General features: G+C 36.8%; 1 protein-coding gene across 4 annotated transcripts in view; it reads left to right on the top strand.

Annotated features, from left to right (window-relative positions):
- Window positions 1-18,543, top strand: part of NAV3 (neuron navigator 3) — an 862,702-nt gene that overhangs the window by 198,826 nt on the left and 645,333 nt on the right. For all 4 annotated transcript variants that reach the window (XM_053585283.1, XM_053585282.1, XM_053585281.1 and 1 more), the window contains exon 2: window positions 12,857-13,264. In XM_053585283.1, coding sequence (XP_053441258.1) covers window positions 13,193-13,264 — 72 coding nt within the window. In that variant the 5' untranslated portion in view covers window positions 12,857-13,192. The remainder of the gene's footprint in view (window positions 1-12,856; window positions 13,265-18,543) is intronic.

Here is an 18,543-nt window from a genome sequence, read left to right as displayed (position 1 = left end):
CATGTTACAAGGAACATAATGTTTTCTCCTGCTGTTTTTATTTCTCCTGTATGTCACAAGTGGGAAAGATGGACTTTTACAAGAACTTAGTTTGTAAAGCACAATGTGAGCCAGTTTTTTTTTTTTTAAAGCCTTTTACTGAATACTTGGTGTACAAGAGAAAAGCTTGTTTTGTCTTACATAATTGGGTCACAGTTTTCTGAAAAGTAACACAAAGAAACAGAACTGTGTTATAACAGTATGGAATTTCTGGTTTCCAGGTCCTCTATGATGCCAAAGAGAGAGAAATTTGTTGGGAGGGAAGCACTTATAGTGGCTAGTAGCACCATCTCTGATCATGTACGGATCAATCAAGGGGGTCATGAAGATTTCCTAGGGTTGACTTGACAGTGCTATACTCCTTGGCTGAGGGTGTGAGCTGGGAATTCAGATTAGGAAGAGGTACTAGAGCAGAACATCTTTTGTCTTCTGGTGGTAGAACAATCTCTGACACATAGGAGGCTCTGGGGGAAAATGTTGCTAAAAGAGATCCCAAGAATTAAGCCATCTTCACATGGTGAGGGGCTTGTGTTAATACTGTGGTCAAGTCAGGTTATGTTTTGAGATGGCTTGGTATGGTCTGCCAACATGCATAGACAACATTTACCTGTGTTGGATTGCACCACTGCATAGCAGAACATATGCCATCTTTGTCCCAGTGAATGCTCCCAGTTCTCTGCAGTTAATGGTGGAATCAGAAAGAGTCTCCACACACAATGCCAGACGCCACACGAGAAGGTCTCACCCCTGTAGATAGCCACATGTTACACAGTCCAGTAGCTGATTATTTGATTATCTATTACAAATACTTTTTTACAAGTAAGGCCTTTTCAAAACATTTATTGTGAACTATTTTATGTGTTAAGAAAAGTAGAATGAAAAATAATGATTAACTCTGGTGTATTCAACATCTAGTTTTGCAACATTTTGACATTTTGCTTCAGAAATTTTTAATATATATATATATTTTGAGACAGAGTCTCAGTTTGTCACCCATAGTAGAGTACTGTGGTATCATAGCTCAGAGCAACCTCAGATTCTTGGATTCAAGTGATCCTTTTGCTTCAGCCTCCTGAGTAGCTGGGACTGTAGGCGCCCTCAACAACACCTGGCTATTTTTTTTAAAGACGAGGTCTTGTTCTAGATTAGGCTGATCTCAAACTCCTGAGCTTAGAAAATCCACCCACCTTGGCCTCTCTGAGTGCTAGAATTACAGGTGTGAGCTACCACCCCTGGCCTGCTTCAGAAATTTTTATAGAAACAGAATACTGCCTTTACTGAATGGAATACTGGAATTACTAAAAGCTTCTTTGGTAATTATCTCTTACTTACATATCCTCATAGCAGGAAAAAATAAAAAAATAAAAACCCTGCTTTCATGGTTTAGGATTTATTATTTCTTACAGACATTTATGCTTTCCCATATTTGCATTTATTTCTAAACAATATTTAGCACTATTTTGAAAATTGAATGATATACTTCGTGCAACTACTTTGCATAATTATTCTATTATTAACATTTGTTTGGATGCGTGGAACTTGCCATTTAACAGGTATATGCCACAATTTACTGATACAAATTTCTGGTACAGTATTTCTAAAAAAAGTAGAATATATATATACCTGAATGTATATACATAACCTGTTATATATATATTATATATATCTCTGAATATATATACACCTGTTATATATATATGTATACCTGAATCTGTGATGAATTGTCTCATCATGTCTTTTAGTGTGTGAATATCTCCCTGGGAATTGAATTCATATCTCAGGGGTATGTGAACATTCACCTTTACTGGACTTTGCCAAATAACTCATTGAAGCTTGTGTCAGTTGTGCATCTACTTGAAGCCTATGAAATTTTGAATACTCTCCCATCTTTTCCAACAGTTAATATTAGTAACATTTAAATACTGTTAGATGAGATTCTAATGGTGTCTTATAAAAGTTCTGAAATTTGCCAATTACTGCTTCTTGGGCTTCTTGGCAACCCATGTTTCTTCTTGTGCTGATTTCCTCTGCTTATACGTTGTTCCATTTTCTGCTAGGTTGTTTATCTTCCTTGTTTTTGGTTCCTTTGTTAAGAATTCCATTTTTTAGTATGTATGCACATTACATAGACGTATTTTCTCAGTCTCTGGGTTTTCTATTTTGTATGCTAACTGTTGGTCGTACAGATGGCTGTAGTCAATTTTATCAATCTTTTGTTGAAGTTTGTATTTTTTAGATCTTGTTTGAGAAAAATGTTTCTATTAGTCCTTTTTCTGGTTATGTGTATAACCAGTTGTCATAGAATCTTTTTAAATTTCAGCACTTTCCTCACTAAACTGCGTATCAGTGCTCTTGTCTCGGTGGATGTGTTTGTTTCTGAGCAAAATGGTCTATGCTAATAATCTGTTTTTCACTTTGTCTAATATCCTCACTATCTTAAATTTTATCATTCTACATCTGTGAAAGCATGAAGTTTTCAAAATCACCTTGGCTATTTTTATTTCTTTTCTCTATATGTCAATTTTATAATAAGCTTCTAGGTTACGTAAAAACATCATATACTGGAACTTAGATTGGAATTGAGCTTAAATTACATAGAAAGTTATATACTGAGATTTTGATTAGAGTTTATGTAATACTGGGAGATAATTATATAAAAAGTTATATACTGAGATTTTGATTAGAGTTTATGTAATACTGGGAGACAATTGATACTTTATGAAATTGAATCTTCCTATCTCCATTTATATAGATACTATTCATTTCTTTCAACTAAAAAAATGATTCTCTGTTCTATTTTCTAGTTCTATTTCTTTTTTTTTCCTTTTTTAAAAATTAAATCATAAACACATAGACCACGTACGCCTTAATGCATTTATGGGGTACAATGTGCTGATTTCATATAGAATTAGGAACAATTACATCACACTGGTTAATATATACCTCATCTCGTTTACTTAATTATTGTGTTAAGACATTTATACTCTATACTAAGGACATTATATTCTGTGTTTCTCTTACTAGTAGATTTTATTTTCAAATTACTTTTTCTCTCATGGTTTTATTGTTGATGATACAAATAAATAGTTTGCTATTGTATTGGGTGAGATAACCTTACTACTTATAAATATGGAATTTATAAATTTTCTTGTACTCACTATATAGTCAATAATAGTATCTACAAATGATTTAATGTTGAAAAATGAAAAGAGAAGAGATTTGTATCAGTAAATTGTGACATACACCTGTTAAATGTTGAAAAATGTAAAGAGAAGAAAAAAAATGAATACACAGAGCATGATTCCACTTGTATAAAGTTTCAAGAAAAGAGAAAATAAATCTATGTTTGGGCCACTGACAGTGTGAGAGTGTGAATGAGGGAGTCTTTGGAATTTGGGAAATGTTCTATGTCTTGATAAGGGCGGTGGTTAGCTCAGAATATGAGTGTATCATAGGCTATGGTAGGAGGCACCTGTGAGAAATACTTTTGCAGTAAGGAATTGGGGAAGGGATTTAACATCATTGGCTCTCGTTAGTGAGATGCATGAGAGCAGGAAAGTACGTTCATCACTGGTTAGCAATGTCCACACCTGTCGCCCAGGCAGCCATAGGATTACTTCTATAGCTTTGGGAGAAGTTAGCCGGCCTCCTCTTTGGGCTCTGCTTCTTGCTCGGAGGACGCCTGATTGGCGCTCCTCTACTAAGACTGCTGCTGAGATGCTCGTTCCTACTAATATTGACTGTGACTTCTAATGTGCGTTGGCACCTGAGACCTGAATAAGACCTACCTGGAGTAAGCTGGTGCAGTGCCTGGGTCCAGACAGTTCAGTGGGCCGGGGCCAGAGACCTACTGTCCTGACTCCAACGAGGCCCTGGGTTGGGGCCAGAGACATGGTGGGCTGTCTGACAGGCTATGCCATAAATATTTTTGTACTTTATTGCATGCATGTACAACTCAGTTTAAATAAAGTGAGGCTAAAGTAAGAAGCAACCTATGGCTTTTAAAAAATATGTTTTGGGGATGTGTGGGTGTGTGGATCTGTGTATTCTAGTGACACGGTCCCCAACCCACTGTGGCATGGGCAAGCATCAGTCCATGGCCAATTAGAAAGTGGCTGCACCTGGGGAAGTGAGTGGTGGGCGTGTGACCAGAACTTCTTCTGTATTTACAGCTGCTCCCCATCATTTGCATCATCAACCTGAGTTCTACCTTCTGTCAGGTCAGAAGTGGCATTAGATTTCCGTAGGCATGCAAACCCTACTGCAAACTGAGCATGTGAGAGGTTTCAATGGCACACTCCTTATGAGAATCTCTTCCCCCACCCCGACCCCCTGTCTGTGGAAAATTGTCTTCCATGAAACCATCCCTGGGGCCAAAAAGGTTGGGGGATGACATACCAGTATATTAGAACATGGGGAGGAAGCGATTAACACGTCTGAAGTGAGGGTGGGGTGGTGGCATAAAATGAAACCTTCAGAGAACAAGTGGAGTTGAGAAGACATGAATAGAGGCTGGGAATCGGTAACAGAGAAGCTAGAACATTAAAAGGGGGATGAGGAAAGGTAGAGTGCTGAATATCATGCACAGAAATTTTGATTTTTGTTTTCTTTTTGGTTTTAGATATTGTGAAACATTTATTGATTTTAATTAAGTGGTGCAATCTTGTTTGCTGAATGGTATGATTAAGAACTATTTTGACAATAGTACCTAAGACAATTTGGATCTTTCCAAGAGGACTGTCACCCATGCCCTTATCTACCTATGTAACTCCGTTGAACGGTCCCCTTTTCAGTTTGACGACTCACTAATCTCAATCTCTGTTCCAAACTTATCTCCTGTTTCCTACATGCAAATTATAGTTACATCATTTTTTTTCACTTTTAGATAAGATAAGCTTTATGATGACTGTAGGTCACAAAACAAGTTTCCATTCAGAATTTGAATATTTATTCAGTTGAACTATTTATTCCTGTATTTATAAACACATCTTTATTCAAAAGCTTCTTCCCTTACCCAAACCAAGACTGGAGAGCACCATGCCTTCTTACTTCTTTTTTGCTCTGTGGAAAGGACTTTCTTCTTTCACCTCCTCCCTCTCACTCTGGTCTTTGTGAGGCGGGAAGAGAGTAGAATGGAGTCTTAATGTTGTAAGACAGTTCTATCACCGTGGGCCTGGGGGATATCTGAAGTGGACTCTGAAGGCCGTTTTCTGATACTTTTGAAGACTGTACTGCTAAGCACCCCCTAATATTATCTCCCTTAACCTGGATCGTGGCCTCTCCTTGAGCTAAACCTTCTAGATCTCTCTCCAGCTTTGATTCCCAGTCCTTGTACCTACAGTTTCCTGTACTGAGTCCCCTTACCCAGGCTAGTTACTCTTTTGAGTAGGTTCTCTTTTATTAAAGGAATTCAGGCAAACATTCTGACCAAAATTTCCATGTCTTCGATCTATGATCAGAGTACATGTCACTTCTTAGGTATGTCACACTACCTGGTGGCTAAAGGTAACTTTGCCTCACCCGGTAATTAGCTATGCCCCCTTACCTACAGGGAACATCCTTCAGTCTCTCCAAGTCATCTTAGAATCCCTGCCGGAGGCTGAGTTAGGAAGGAGCACATGCCCCAGTCTTTCTCCAAAATAATCTCCAAAAGTCTTTGCAAAAATCTCACTTAATTTTGTTTTTGTCCTTAATCTGAGTGAGGGACTTCTGGCTGAGTGTGAGCAATATGAAAACCTTTCTTTATATGAAACTAGTTATAAAGTAGTTGACTTTCATGACCAAACCATTAAATTGAACAAGAGTGACAGAAAATTAACATGACATACTGACAATTACCTTCATGTGTGAGAATAATCTTTCAAAATCGTCTTTATAGACACAAATCCATCTTTTTCCAGCTGCTTTGTACTTCTGTCACAAATTGTTTTTCATTCTATAAAATTAAACATGTTATATTCAATTCTTCATTAATTTAAGCAGAGTAAAAATCACATCTAATTCTATGCACATAATTCCATACACATGAAATTGCATTTTATCATTGGTATTGTAAGGTCTTGATAGGAATAAAGTTCTGAAGAGTATGCTGGTGCTTCATAGTTCTACTACAGCTGACACCTTCCTGGACTGTGAACTTTATAAATATAAGGACCGAGATTCTTTAATTGGACTATTTTGGGCCTGTGTTGTGCTGAGTACACAGTAGACATGAAGTGCTGTGTGTCTTCTCTGTCTTTTTGCACTGTAGGGAAAGGTGCTAAGTGATATGAATAAATTTCAATAATTGAGATCAGGGGTGTCCAACCTGCAGGCTGCATGCTGATTTTGTGAGGATTTTTTTTTTAATTTTAAATTTATATGAGGGCACAAATTTTTAGTTAACATTGTTCTCACTTCCAAGGTAAAGTTCCAGTTGTAAAAGAGCCCCTCACCCAGGGGCGTGTTATACCTGCCACATGTCCCCCCTCCCTCATTCTGACAATCATCCTCCCCCACCCTCCTTCCTCCTCTCCCCACCCTTACTAGACTATATTTGTGTTTTATTGTTCATACAAGCATGAGATGGTTTATATATTTGTTTCACGTTAGTATTGAGTACATTGGATATTTTTCCATTCTTGCAATATTTTACAAAGAAGAGTGTGTTTCAGCTCCTTTGAGGTAAATGTAAAAGCTGTAAAGTCTCTGTCTTTTTAATGGGTGAATAGTATTCCATGGTGTACATATGCCACAGTTTATTGATTCATTCCTAGGTTGATGGGGATTTGGGTTTCTTCCATGACTTGGCAATTATGAACTGAGCCACAATAAACATTCTGGTGCAAATGTCTTTGTGGTGAAATGATTTTTGTTCTTCTGGGTAGATACCTTGTAATGGGATTGCAGGATCAAATGGAAGGTCAACTTTTAGTTCTTTGAGGATTCTCCATACTTCTTTCCAAAAAGGCTGTATTAGTTTGCAATCCCACCAGCAGTGTAGAAGTGTTCCCTTTTCTCCACATCTATGCTAGCATCTGCAGTTTTGGAACTTTGCAATGTGGGCTAACATTGCAGTTAGGTAATATCTCAGAGTGGTTTTATTTTCATTTCTCTGATTAAAGACGATGAGTGTTTTTTCAAGTGTTTGTTGGTCATTCGTCTGTGTCTGTCATCTTCAGAGAAGTTTCTGTTCAAGTCCCTTGCCCACTTATAGAGGAGATCGCTCCTTTCTTATTGCTTAATTTGAGTTCTCTGTAGATCCTAGGTATCAGGCCTCTGTCAGGTTCATGACATGTAAAAATCTTCTCCCATTCCAAAGTGAGGATGTTTTTTGCTTGTCTCTGGTTTTCAGATGTCATGAAAAGTATGCATGGAACATTTTTTTTTTCTAACCAGCTTTTGTTAGTGTTTATATTTACTGTGTGACCCAAGACAACTCTTAATTCTTCCAGTATGTGGCAGAGAAAAAAAGGTTGGACACCCTTGATTTACAGCATTAATGATACTTTTAGAAATATTATTTCATGATAATATGAAGAAACATGTTCTTTTTGCATGGGATTGTTTTGGCTATCCAGGCTCATTTGTGGTTCCATACAAATTTTAGAATTTTGCTTTTCTATTTCTGTGAGAAATACCATTGGTATTTTGATAGGGATTGCATCGAATCTACAGATTTGTGTCATGTGGTCATTGTAATTCTTCAACCAGGCACTGTGCCTCATGCTTGTAATCCCAGATACTTGAAGGCTGACACAGGATTTCAAGACCAGCCTGGGCAGCAAAGCAAAGCATGGATCTTTAATTCTTCTGATCCATGAGTATGAGATGTCCTTTCATTTGTTTGTTCCCTCTTCAATTTCTCTCATCAGTGTTTTGTAGTTTTGCAATTTTTCGTGTAGAGGTGTTTCACTTCCTTGGTTAAAGGAAGGTAATGTAGGTATTGTATTTTGTTTTTTTGTGGTTACTGTAAATGGGATGGACTTCTCAATTTTTTTTCTGCTAGTTACTACTGAATTCACATCCTGCAACTTTAATGAATTTGTTTCTGCGTTTCAGTAGTCTTTTGGTCAATTCTTCAGGTTTTTAAATGTAAGATCATGTTATCAGGCATGACTTGACTTTCTTCTTTTCAATTTGGATGTCCGTTATTTCTTTCTCTTGTCTAATTGCTCTGGGTAGGACTTCCAGTCAGGTATTGAATAAGAGTGGTGAAAGTAGGCATCCTCGTTTAGTGCCAGTTCTGAGAGAAAAGGCTTTCAGCTTTTCCATTTAGTATTACGTTAATTGTGGAATTGTCACATTTGACCCTTACGATGTTGAGGTATATTTCTTCTATGCCTAATTTGTTGAGAGTTTTGCTTCGCTATTTTTTTTTTATCATGAAGCATGTTAGATAGAAAACTATACAAAATATTGAGTTATTACATAATAACATTCACGTAATGCCTGTTCAAGCAAAAAAATAGAATATGGGTAGTACTCTCGTCAGACTCTAATCCAAACATCCTTCCCTACCACTCTCCAAAGGTAATCTGACTTGTAACATCATCACAGTGACTTTGGCCAGTTTTTGGAACTTTATGTAAATGGAATGATGTAGTATGTATCCTTTTAACTAAAACTTAGTAGATAACACTAAACTCTTTTGCCTAAAATAGTTGTGCTAGTTTACATTTTGATCAGCAATGTTCCTGTTTCCTGTCTTTGCCAATAGTTGGTACTGTCATTTTTTTTTTTTAACCACTTAGGCAGATGAGAAGTTACATCTCAGGTCATTTTAATTAGCCTTCTCCTGATTACTAAGAGAGTGTTCACTTTTTAATGTGTTTATTGAGAATTTAGTACATCTTCTTTTTTAAATTTCTCATTATTTTAAAGTAATGTTAGAGTTTAGGGAAGGGGTGGGGAAAAAACATACAGGGAGGTCCATCGGACCTTTTGCCTAGTTTCCTCCAGCATTAACATCTATGCATAACTACTACAGTGTCAAAACCGAGAATTTGGTACTAGCATAATTCAGGAATGAGCCCATTCATATTTCACCAGTTTTCGAGGCACTTATTTGTGTATATGTGTTGCTCTTTTATCACACTCACGGATGCATATAGCTACTCCATTCAAGATATAATGCTGTTCCATCACTACCACGGTCCTTTCTGCTGTCCCTTCTGGACATACCTCATCCCTATCCCTAACCGATAGTAATCACTATCCTCATCTTTCTGATTTTTTTTTAAAGTGCCTATTTAAATATTTCTGTCTGTTGCCTTTTTCTTATTGACTTTTAGATATTTTACATGTAATTATATGTATAACAAGTACCTTTTACCTCCTTTATGGATTATATGCATATTTTCTTATTTACATAATCTGATGAATCAAAGTCCTTGATTTCAACATAATCATATTAATTTTGCTTGATTTATAGTGCTTCTGAGCTCTTGTTTAAGAAATCTTTCCCTACCCTCATATTATGAAGCCATTCTCCCGGAAGCTTTATTGTTTTGTCACATTTAGATGTACAATCCAATTGGAATGATTATTACTGGTAGAGGTCAATTTTAACTTTTTCTGTGTTGATATGCAATTGACCCAGGACTCTTTGTTGAAAATATTTTTTCCCTCCATAGCTTTGCAATTTTTTCTTTACAATAAATCTAGTGGCTGTATTTGTTAAAGTCTATTTTGAGGATTTCTGTGGTCCAGTGGTTGATTCACCTACCCTTACACCAGTCACTTACCATCTTATTTATTGTTTATTTAAAATTTGTTTTAACTTCTACAGCAAGTTGTTTTAACTTGTTTAATAGTGTCTTGACTTTCTTGGTCTTTTGTGTTTCTATACACATTATAGGAGCATCTTCTGAAACTGTATCTGGGGACTTCCGTTGGTAATTTACCAAGTCTATGAATATTTTAGGTATGAGCTGTCCTTTCTATAGTATTGAGTCTTACAATTTATGAACATTGCCAACCTTCTATTTATTTAAGTCTTTATTTTATTTTGATGTTTTATTGCTTTATCATAAAGTTTTTACCATCTTTTATGAGATTTATTCCAGTATATTTATAATTTTAATGCCACGCTAAATAGCATCTTGTGAAAGTTGTGTTTTATAAATGTTTGTTGCTATTATAAAGAAGTATAAAGAATTTTTATGCGTTGACTTTTTATCTGGTAAACTCGCTAAACTTACTTTTTGATCCTAGGAATTTGCCTCCTGATTCTTTAATATTTTCTACAAACAACATCGTAACAATTGTAAATTGTTTATAATTATTTTATTACCTTCTAATGCTTATACTGCATTCCTGCCATTTCCATCTCTCCCCTATCCTTTCCCCCTCATATTTTCTTTTCTTAATCCATGTGAGGAATTTAGGCACAATGTAGAATGGAAGTGATGTTAGCAGAATTCATGTGTTATTCCTGATCAAGTGGGAAGTTTTCAACTTTTTGCTAATACGTATGATGTTTGCTGTAGATCTTCCTCTGGCAAAATAAGATTATGGAAGTTTCCTTGTATTCTTTGTTTGCCAAGAGTTTCCCTCCCCACTTTGGTCGTGGCTTAGTGTTTACATCATCGTATTTGTGTCCCATTAGAGATGAGCATATAATTTTTCTTGCTTATTTTGTTAATGGGGTAAATTATGATGACTTATTTTCAAATCTTAAGCCAACCTTTTATTCTTGGGATAATCTCACCTTGGAAATGATGTGCGATTCATTTTAAACATTGCTGGATTCAGGTTGCTAATATTTGTTTAGGATTTTGGCATCTATGTCAATCAATGATATCAGCTAATAATTTTCTGCTTTTTAGAAAGAATTTTTTGTTTCAGTCTTTTGTCTTATCCAAGGTGCTTCTCTTGTGAGTTTGCTATATCATATAGTGATTATCATGGTTTATATGTTCAGGAACCCGTAAACCACAGACTCAGATTCAGACTCACGTTCAAACGGTAACCAATTCTGTCAGCTCCACCTCCTAAATAATCCATCGCTCAGTTTCATCACCCTCTGCACGCCGTCGGCGCCTCTGCTACTTCACAATGCTGTTGCCTGTTCCTTAGATTGCTCTAACAAGGCCTGTAAGATTTCTCTGCCATAAGTTTAGCTCCCACATTTTTCCATATTGCAGTTAAGATGAAATTTTAAAATCACAAACCTCATTGTAGTGCACGTCATCTTCAAAATTGTAGTGGCTCCTCATCGGATTTCTTTCAGCTCCTTGACTTAGCCGTGTTTTCTCTCATGGGCAAGTCCTTGCCCAAGTTGTTTCCTGGAAACATTCTCAGGAGTACACAAAACAGATTTGCACAGCAGAGCGGGGGAGCTGAAAGGAGCAAGGGTTGACAAAAGGATGCCAGGCAGGGAACCTTGTATGGAAAGGGGCAAAAGGCAGTTTAGAAGCTTATTTTTCACACACTGATGTTTTGTGCTTGGCCTGGAGTGTTGTGGGACCTGGAGGTGTGTTATCAGTGAGAACAAACTGCACTTCGACCCGTATGTCCAGTTCTGGTTAGTGTAGTTTACACGCTACGTACAAAGTGTGACATCTTCTGAGGAAAGGAACAAGGGTGATGAGGAATTCTGAAAGGTCCTAGGATGGTTAACTTGGTTAAGGACGTACTTGGAGAACTTTTATATAAAAAAGAAATTAAACATGTTTTATGTACATTGATGACTCTAAAAATTGTGAATAATTACAAATTGAAGTATAAAAAATACAGCTTTGTCTTCAAATTAGGAAGAACTATCTAAAAGACTAGACTCCTGAGACAATAGGTTTCTTCTTGCCTAATATATTCAGGGAGTGGTTGGATAAATTACATAAAGGGAATTATATAGTAGGGAAGTGATTCTAAAAGACACTATCTGGAGATTGGACACAAGAATTAGTTGTTTTGGAAGCCTCCCAAGTGAGTCTAACAAGCAGAGAAGTTTGGGAAGCCCTGTGCTTATACGGAGGCTTCAACCCCTCACTAGTTTTGCTGTGTCATGAGTATCTGGAAGAAATGAAAAGATCACAGATGTCCAAGAACTACCCTATACCTTCAAAATTAGCAGAGGTGAGGGTGTAAATCAGGAATCGATATGATTAGGATTATTCCTAGGTAATTCCATTTTATGGCTGGGTTTAGAAACCTCTGGAGCATCTTACCTTTTTAAGGAGACATCCTCTCCATAGTGTACGTATGATCCAGCACAGCACTTGACACATTTATCCGTGGTATCTTTTGTGAACACACCATGTACTGTGAGTTAAGAAGAGTGTATCTAGGACTTGGGTTGGATTTGATGATAGTCAAAGCGATTTGAATTCCCATTCTGGTTCGATTACCATGTATTAGACTGGCAAAAATTTACCCTCTCAACCTCCATTTCCTCATCTTAAAATGGGGTGAAAACCACTTTACAGATTTGTTTTGAAGATTAACAAAATTGTTTATGGAAAATATCAAAGTATGTGGCACAACGCCTGGTCCTATTGGTCTCTCTTCTAAAATTCTGTGGTTCTGTGAACTCCAAAATGAATGAGGAGAACGGTGGGGCACGTATGGGTCCATGGGTTTGTGTGTTTCCCTTGTTGCTTTTTATTGTCATTGTTCATGGATCCCTGGTTTTAATATTCTATTTTGGTTTAGGTGTATCCTTGGTGCTTCAAAGGCCATAGGGGTGAAGAATCACCAGCTATGATTTTTAAGCCAAATATCATTCATGCTTAAAATTGTTTTGTAAATTGAAATGTTAGATAAAAATTTATTTCCTTATTTGTACTATATTTGGTAGGAGGGAATTAACTGCATGCTTCTTATTTTTTTATCACAGGATTGTAGGAAATCTGTACATCTTTATTAAAATGGAGAACTGTGAGGAAAGAGGAAGATAGCAGTTGGAGTTAAAATTCCTGGATGAATATTTAGCTTCTGAGAATTCAGCATTTAAAAACGCTATGCTGATTTGGAAGGTCCTGGGAGTAAATTGCAAACTTATTTTTTTCCATGCAGTCAATGGATTTTTTAATTATTCCTTGGAGCTGATGAAGTTCAGAGACAGTGTGTGATGGGAAATGTGGCCAGCCAGCGTTTTCCTAGTGATTGCATCTTGGATTAGTTTGCTGCTTTTTTGAAGAGATTCCATTTTGAAGGGCAAGAACCTAATGTGATGGATTTATCTTCAGAAATGAACAGACATGGGAAGAATCCAGTGAGTCACAAGCTAGAAGATCAGAAGAAGGTAAAACAGATTTCTTTTTGCTTAGTCCTTTTTGTTTATACTTAAAGAGAATTTTGTAAATTGAAAATGAATGTGCTTCATACGATAAAATAAGCTGTTTCATGGAAATAAGTCCTGCTATCTAGGAGAGTGTGGCTATGGGTCTGGATTTTATTACTAGTTGGTGATTTTGTTTCTAAAGTCTTCTGAATTTATCCATCTAGTGTATCAGCAAGGATTCGATTCTGCTCTATTCTCTCACTCTTGGCTTCATGCTAGTGACCTGCTGACTTGACCTCATATGATCAGTCCTCTGAGGGTGGGTGAGGCGTGGGTCACAGGCCTCGCTGGAGGAATGGAGCAAGTAGGAGCTCTCCTGTAAGGGAGCACCTGCCTCCCTATCATTAGAAGGCATAAGTGGCACTGGAAATTCTCCAATTTCATGTCCTTGTGACATGTCAACTCGGGTCATCTCACTTCTACAGCTGGCCTGGAAAGAAAGTTGTGAGGCAACTGTGACCTTTCGTTTGACTCCTAATGTGTGATTTCGAAGGAGCCAATAGAAAATATCAAGAAAGGACTGTGTGAAGATTTTTTTAAATAACAGTTTATGAGAGCTACTGAGTAAGAAGCTGGGGATTCAAATACTGAGGGTTGTACTGAGACCTCATTTTTCTAGCCTTTCGGAAGCACTTACCTGCTAAACTGCTGCATTATAGTGAGAACCATCAAGAGAGCACTTATCAGAAAGGTCAGAGATGGCGCCCAGGTGAGAAAGCCCCACTCAGGATGAAATATACTATCTTTTGTGGCACTTTCATCGACTGTTAGTATAGGAGAGGTGTGTGGGGACCTGGTGGCTAAGGTACAAAAGCAAGGAAAAATGAGAGAATAGACAGGAAATTTTTAGGTAGATGTGGATCTAAGGACTGTGAATAAGGTTTTTACATCTATCTTACAAATTTTGATTACTAGTCACTTCACAAATCCCAGAAGACGACTAGCTCTTTGACAGCTTTGGAAGTGAGTTGTTCACTGGTGGTAAGTCAGTGGTTTACTAATTGCATTCATGATCAATGCCGCTAGCATGAGGCTACAGTAATACCTTTGTCATTGAGACAGAAATACTTGGATTATTTATGCCCAGGTAATTCATTCATAAAGTTTACCTGCAGTAGAAGTAAATTTCAGAAAATACTAAATTCTGCAAAAGTCAAGGTGCCTGGAATCAATTTTCACTTCAATATGAAAATAAATTTCTGCGCAGATGAATCTGTTGATGGTACAAATGGTCAGAATATTTTCCCCCTTATTGGCACTAAGGTGCTGACTCAGAAGAGATGGAGAAGTAAATTTCAATGTAAAGCATGCTTGGCAATTTTATAACTACTAAAGAGACATTTAGTCATTTTTCTGTATCTGCATCTTTAAATATCTTGAATTCTGATGGTAATTTGGGGCAGATGAAGAGGGAAGTGGGTAACAAGCAATTAATAATACAGAGTTATAATTTGGATAGATGTCCTTCTTTTCTGACAGGAAATAAAGGTATACCTGCAGGTGCTATCCTTTCATTTCTCAATTACGAAACGTTTTCTGTGAACACAGAATGAAACAGACTCTTAAGTCATTCTTTGATCCCATTTTGGAAATTTAAACACTGTTGTCTAATGCCGTTTAGTTTCCCAGGCCAATTCACAAAGTAGTATTCAGCTCATAAGTAAGCTCATACTAGTAACAAGGTTTAGACAAACCATGGAGAACCATAATTCTGTGGAAAAATTAAAAAATACCAGCTTGGCAAGGTGATACAGGAAGATTTTCATCTCATTATAGCCTCTCTAATCAGTTGAGCTGGAGGAGGAATGAACCCTTTCAATGAGCAGTATGAAGAATAGAAAATGGGGTTTTAGGGCGACGCCTGTGGCTCAGTCGGTAAGGCGCCGGCCCCATATACTGAGGGTGGCGGATTCAAACCCGGCCCCGGCTGAACTGCAACCAAAAAAATAGCCGGGCGTTGTGGCAGGCGCCTGTAGTCCCAGCTACTCGGGAGGCTGAGGCAAGAGAATCACTTAAGCCCAGGAATTGGAGGTTGCTGTGAGCTGTGTGATGCCATGGCACTCTACCGAGGGCCATAAAGTGAGACTCTGTCTCTGCCAAAAAAAAAAAAAAAAAAAAATGGGGTTTTAATGACCTCTCGACTATACTACTGGTGAAATCTTGAGGTGTACGATCTGCAAATAAGCCAGAAACTTAAAATTCAGAGATATGCACACACATACCATCACACACACACACACACACACAAATAAAGATCTCAGATTCAAAATTAAGCATCAGCAGGAACACCTAGCCACAATGATACACTTTTCTGAGTGTGTATTAAGGAGAAAAATGAAGCATAACATCATAAATGTTTGTAGATAAAGTCATAGCCATTGCCCTGCCACCACATAATTGCCAGTAAAGATTAGAAGGTCATTTATGTAATTACTTCAAGTGCTTATAATCCTTTGTGATGAATTAATTTAACAGGCACAGTATTCCACACTGGTGAAATTAAATGCATTTATCCTGACATGTGCCTTCATGAAGAGATGAAGCATCTTTTTTGGTATTACTGAAAAAAATGTCACCATGTTTGGCATATTGTACGGCATATTCAAAGCAAGATGTATTAAACTAGATAGACTATATAAGGCCTGTCAGTTAGGTTCATGAACTCATCCTAGAAGAAGTACAAAATTCCTCATTGCTAAATATCACTACAGTCACCTTTGAAGTACTCCCCTTGGGAAACTATGCACCAATGCCAGCACCCTGTCCACACTTCAAAACAATTTTGGACCTCTTTTTTCCCGGAATAGCCATCAGAGCTGTCATCATGTTAACCCTGATCTCCTTAATGTCATTAAAATATATTTTTTTCAATGTTTCCTATATCTTAAGGTAAAGAAAAAAGTCATTGTGGGGGACAGATCAAGTGACCACTCTGACATTGCTTTATCAGTGATGCTTTGTCTCCCTTCAGAAAAATGTTTAATCCATTCGTATGCTGCCATTTCCCCCATGGCATTATCCTCATAAACTTGGATTAACATGTTCCTGATTTAACTTCCATTCTTGTCAAGTTTAATGAGAAATTTATGAATGTTTGATTGTTGCTGTTATTGAATCTCTGACATTCTTGCGATGACACACAAAAATACAACAATAATGAATGCCACTCAGCAAGATGTCGCCGCATGTCAACATGAACACAACTGAGATGCTGATATACTAAGGTTATGAAAACTTACCAAGTTGTTTGTACAGTACTGCAAATATAAGCACATGGTGGCAACTTCACAAACTTAATTGTTAGTCCTTATAGGCACCTGTTCCAAGTACAACAAAACTGATTCCTGGTTCAGTTTATATGCAGCCCATTGGCTCTTGTTACTAATCCAAGATGTGTAGGTTTGTACTTACTATGCTCTCCTTCTGAGTAGAAACTTTTAGGACAATGACTGTGAGTATATGTTCTCACACAGGGGATGTCAAGGAAGGGGTCATTTGTGGAGTGTTTACCATAATGACAGGAACTTGTTTGGTCCCTCTTGGTTTATTAAGGAAGTATCTTCCTTCGAAGATAAAATCTTTTACCTCTTTAAGGTTGGGGTCCTATAAAAATAATGATCAAGTCCTCAAGAATGTATATGCCATTATCAAAAGTGCATGATTTTGCAATTGCTTTTAAATAATGCCTTACCACCTTACTAAATCTGAACAAAGAAAAACATAGTTGAAAGTTTTAAGGTATCATTATCCATACACAAGTCCTCTGTGAAATGCTCTTGATTATGATAAACTTGAGGTGTGGATCTTCAAGAAGTTAAAGAAAATACTTCTAAGAATCTTATTGGTAGTAAAGAGAATATTTGTAAGTAGGTTAAATCAACTTGGAGGAGCATAGGACTGTGTGGAATTCAGTGGCCTTTCAATGGCCTTCTTGATTTATGTGATTCTTTTTTATCAGTAGAAGTCTCAATTGGGGTAGGCCCGTAATCCAGCTCTTGGCATTTAGTGTCTGGAATGTCCCAGATGGGCAAATTATCATGGCATCTTATTCTCCTTAATGCCCATAACCAAGTGTTTTTTTTTTTTTGCAAAGTTGACCTCATGACCTTTGTTTGCCAATTGATGTCACTGAGCTTGGTATATTGCTTTCTTTTAATTTTTTGCTTACCAGGATTTTCCAAAAGCCATTGAATAGTGAAAGTCCAATAGGTACAAATGTCATTGTTATACACTGTGACCTTGAACTGACAAGCAGAGCCAAGTAGACTTTACCATCAGTCTAATTGCAAAGTTTGCCTTTCAGACAACCCTGGGACACTAGTTTATTGCTCCATGAATATTTTATGCATTAAACCAAAGCAAATATGATGGTAATTTACTAAGTAATGGTAAAAAGTTTGGAGGATATATACTTAAAAATCATGGCAAAGAAATGCAATAAATATTTGGTGGCCTGTTGGATATTTTATTTTTCTCTATGTTCTAAGAAAGAGATAAGCAATGTTATGGTGTAAATACAAAGGCATTTACCTTTATAGGAATGTTTAACATTAATGTCAACTCAGTTTTTTCTTCTTAAAATCATATTTTTAACATATTCAGTTAGTGAGCATAATTTTTACCCTGCTATGCAAAAAGTTCAAGATGAATTCCAGCACGTGATGTTTGTCTTAAGAGATGGCCATTATTTCAGAAATAACATATTCAGGGTATAGTGTTTGAAATGTGAATTATGTAAAATGAGAGAAATCATTGTATTCCTTGATAAAAAGGGGAAAAACTGATATAGAAAAAGCTTATTATTTTAAGGCTTGGTGCTTTGATTTTTTTGGGCTTAAAATCAAGGTTAAATAGGGGATTAGAAAAATGCATCACCAAGCAACAAGACATGTTTCTTCCATGTCTGTGTCCATTCGTATAGACTTGTGTGCTTTTTTCATTTCACATCAAATAGGAATGTGGTCTAGGCACACACATTTTAAGATAACTATGTGAATTTACTGTAATAGTTTTACCAGAACCCTTACTCATGATTGTCAGTGCTTTAGAGAGTACAAGTACTTTATCAGTTTATAATTTACTCTAATTCTTATTTTACTTTTTTGGGGGGGTTGTGTTGATTATTTTAACATAAAATATATTGTTATATTTTCTTGTTGTGATGGTAAAATAGCACCACATAAGTGTCCAATCAGTATTATTGGTTTATTCTTACAGGGTTGTAGACTACTTGAATTTGT

The sequence above is a fragment of the Nycticebus coucang genome, chromosome 3 (genome assembly GCF_027406575.1).
Source record: "Nycticebus coucang isolate mNycCou1 chromosome 3, mNycCou1.pri, whole genome shotgun sequence".
Taxonomy (NCBI): Eukaryota; Metazoa; Chordata; class Mammalia; order Primates; family Lorisidae; genus Nycticebus; species Nycticebus coucang.
Note: the sequence above shows the minus strand (reverse complement) of the source record. Positions and strands in the feature narration are given on the sequence as shown.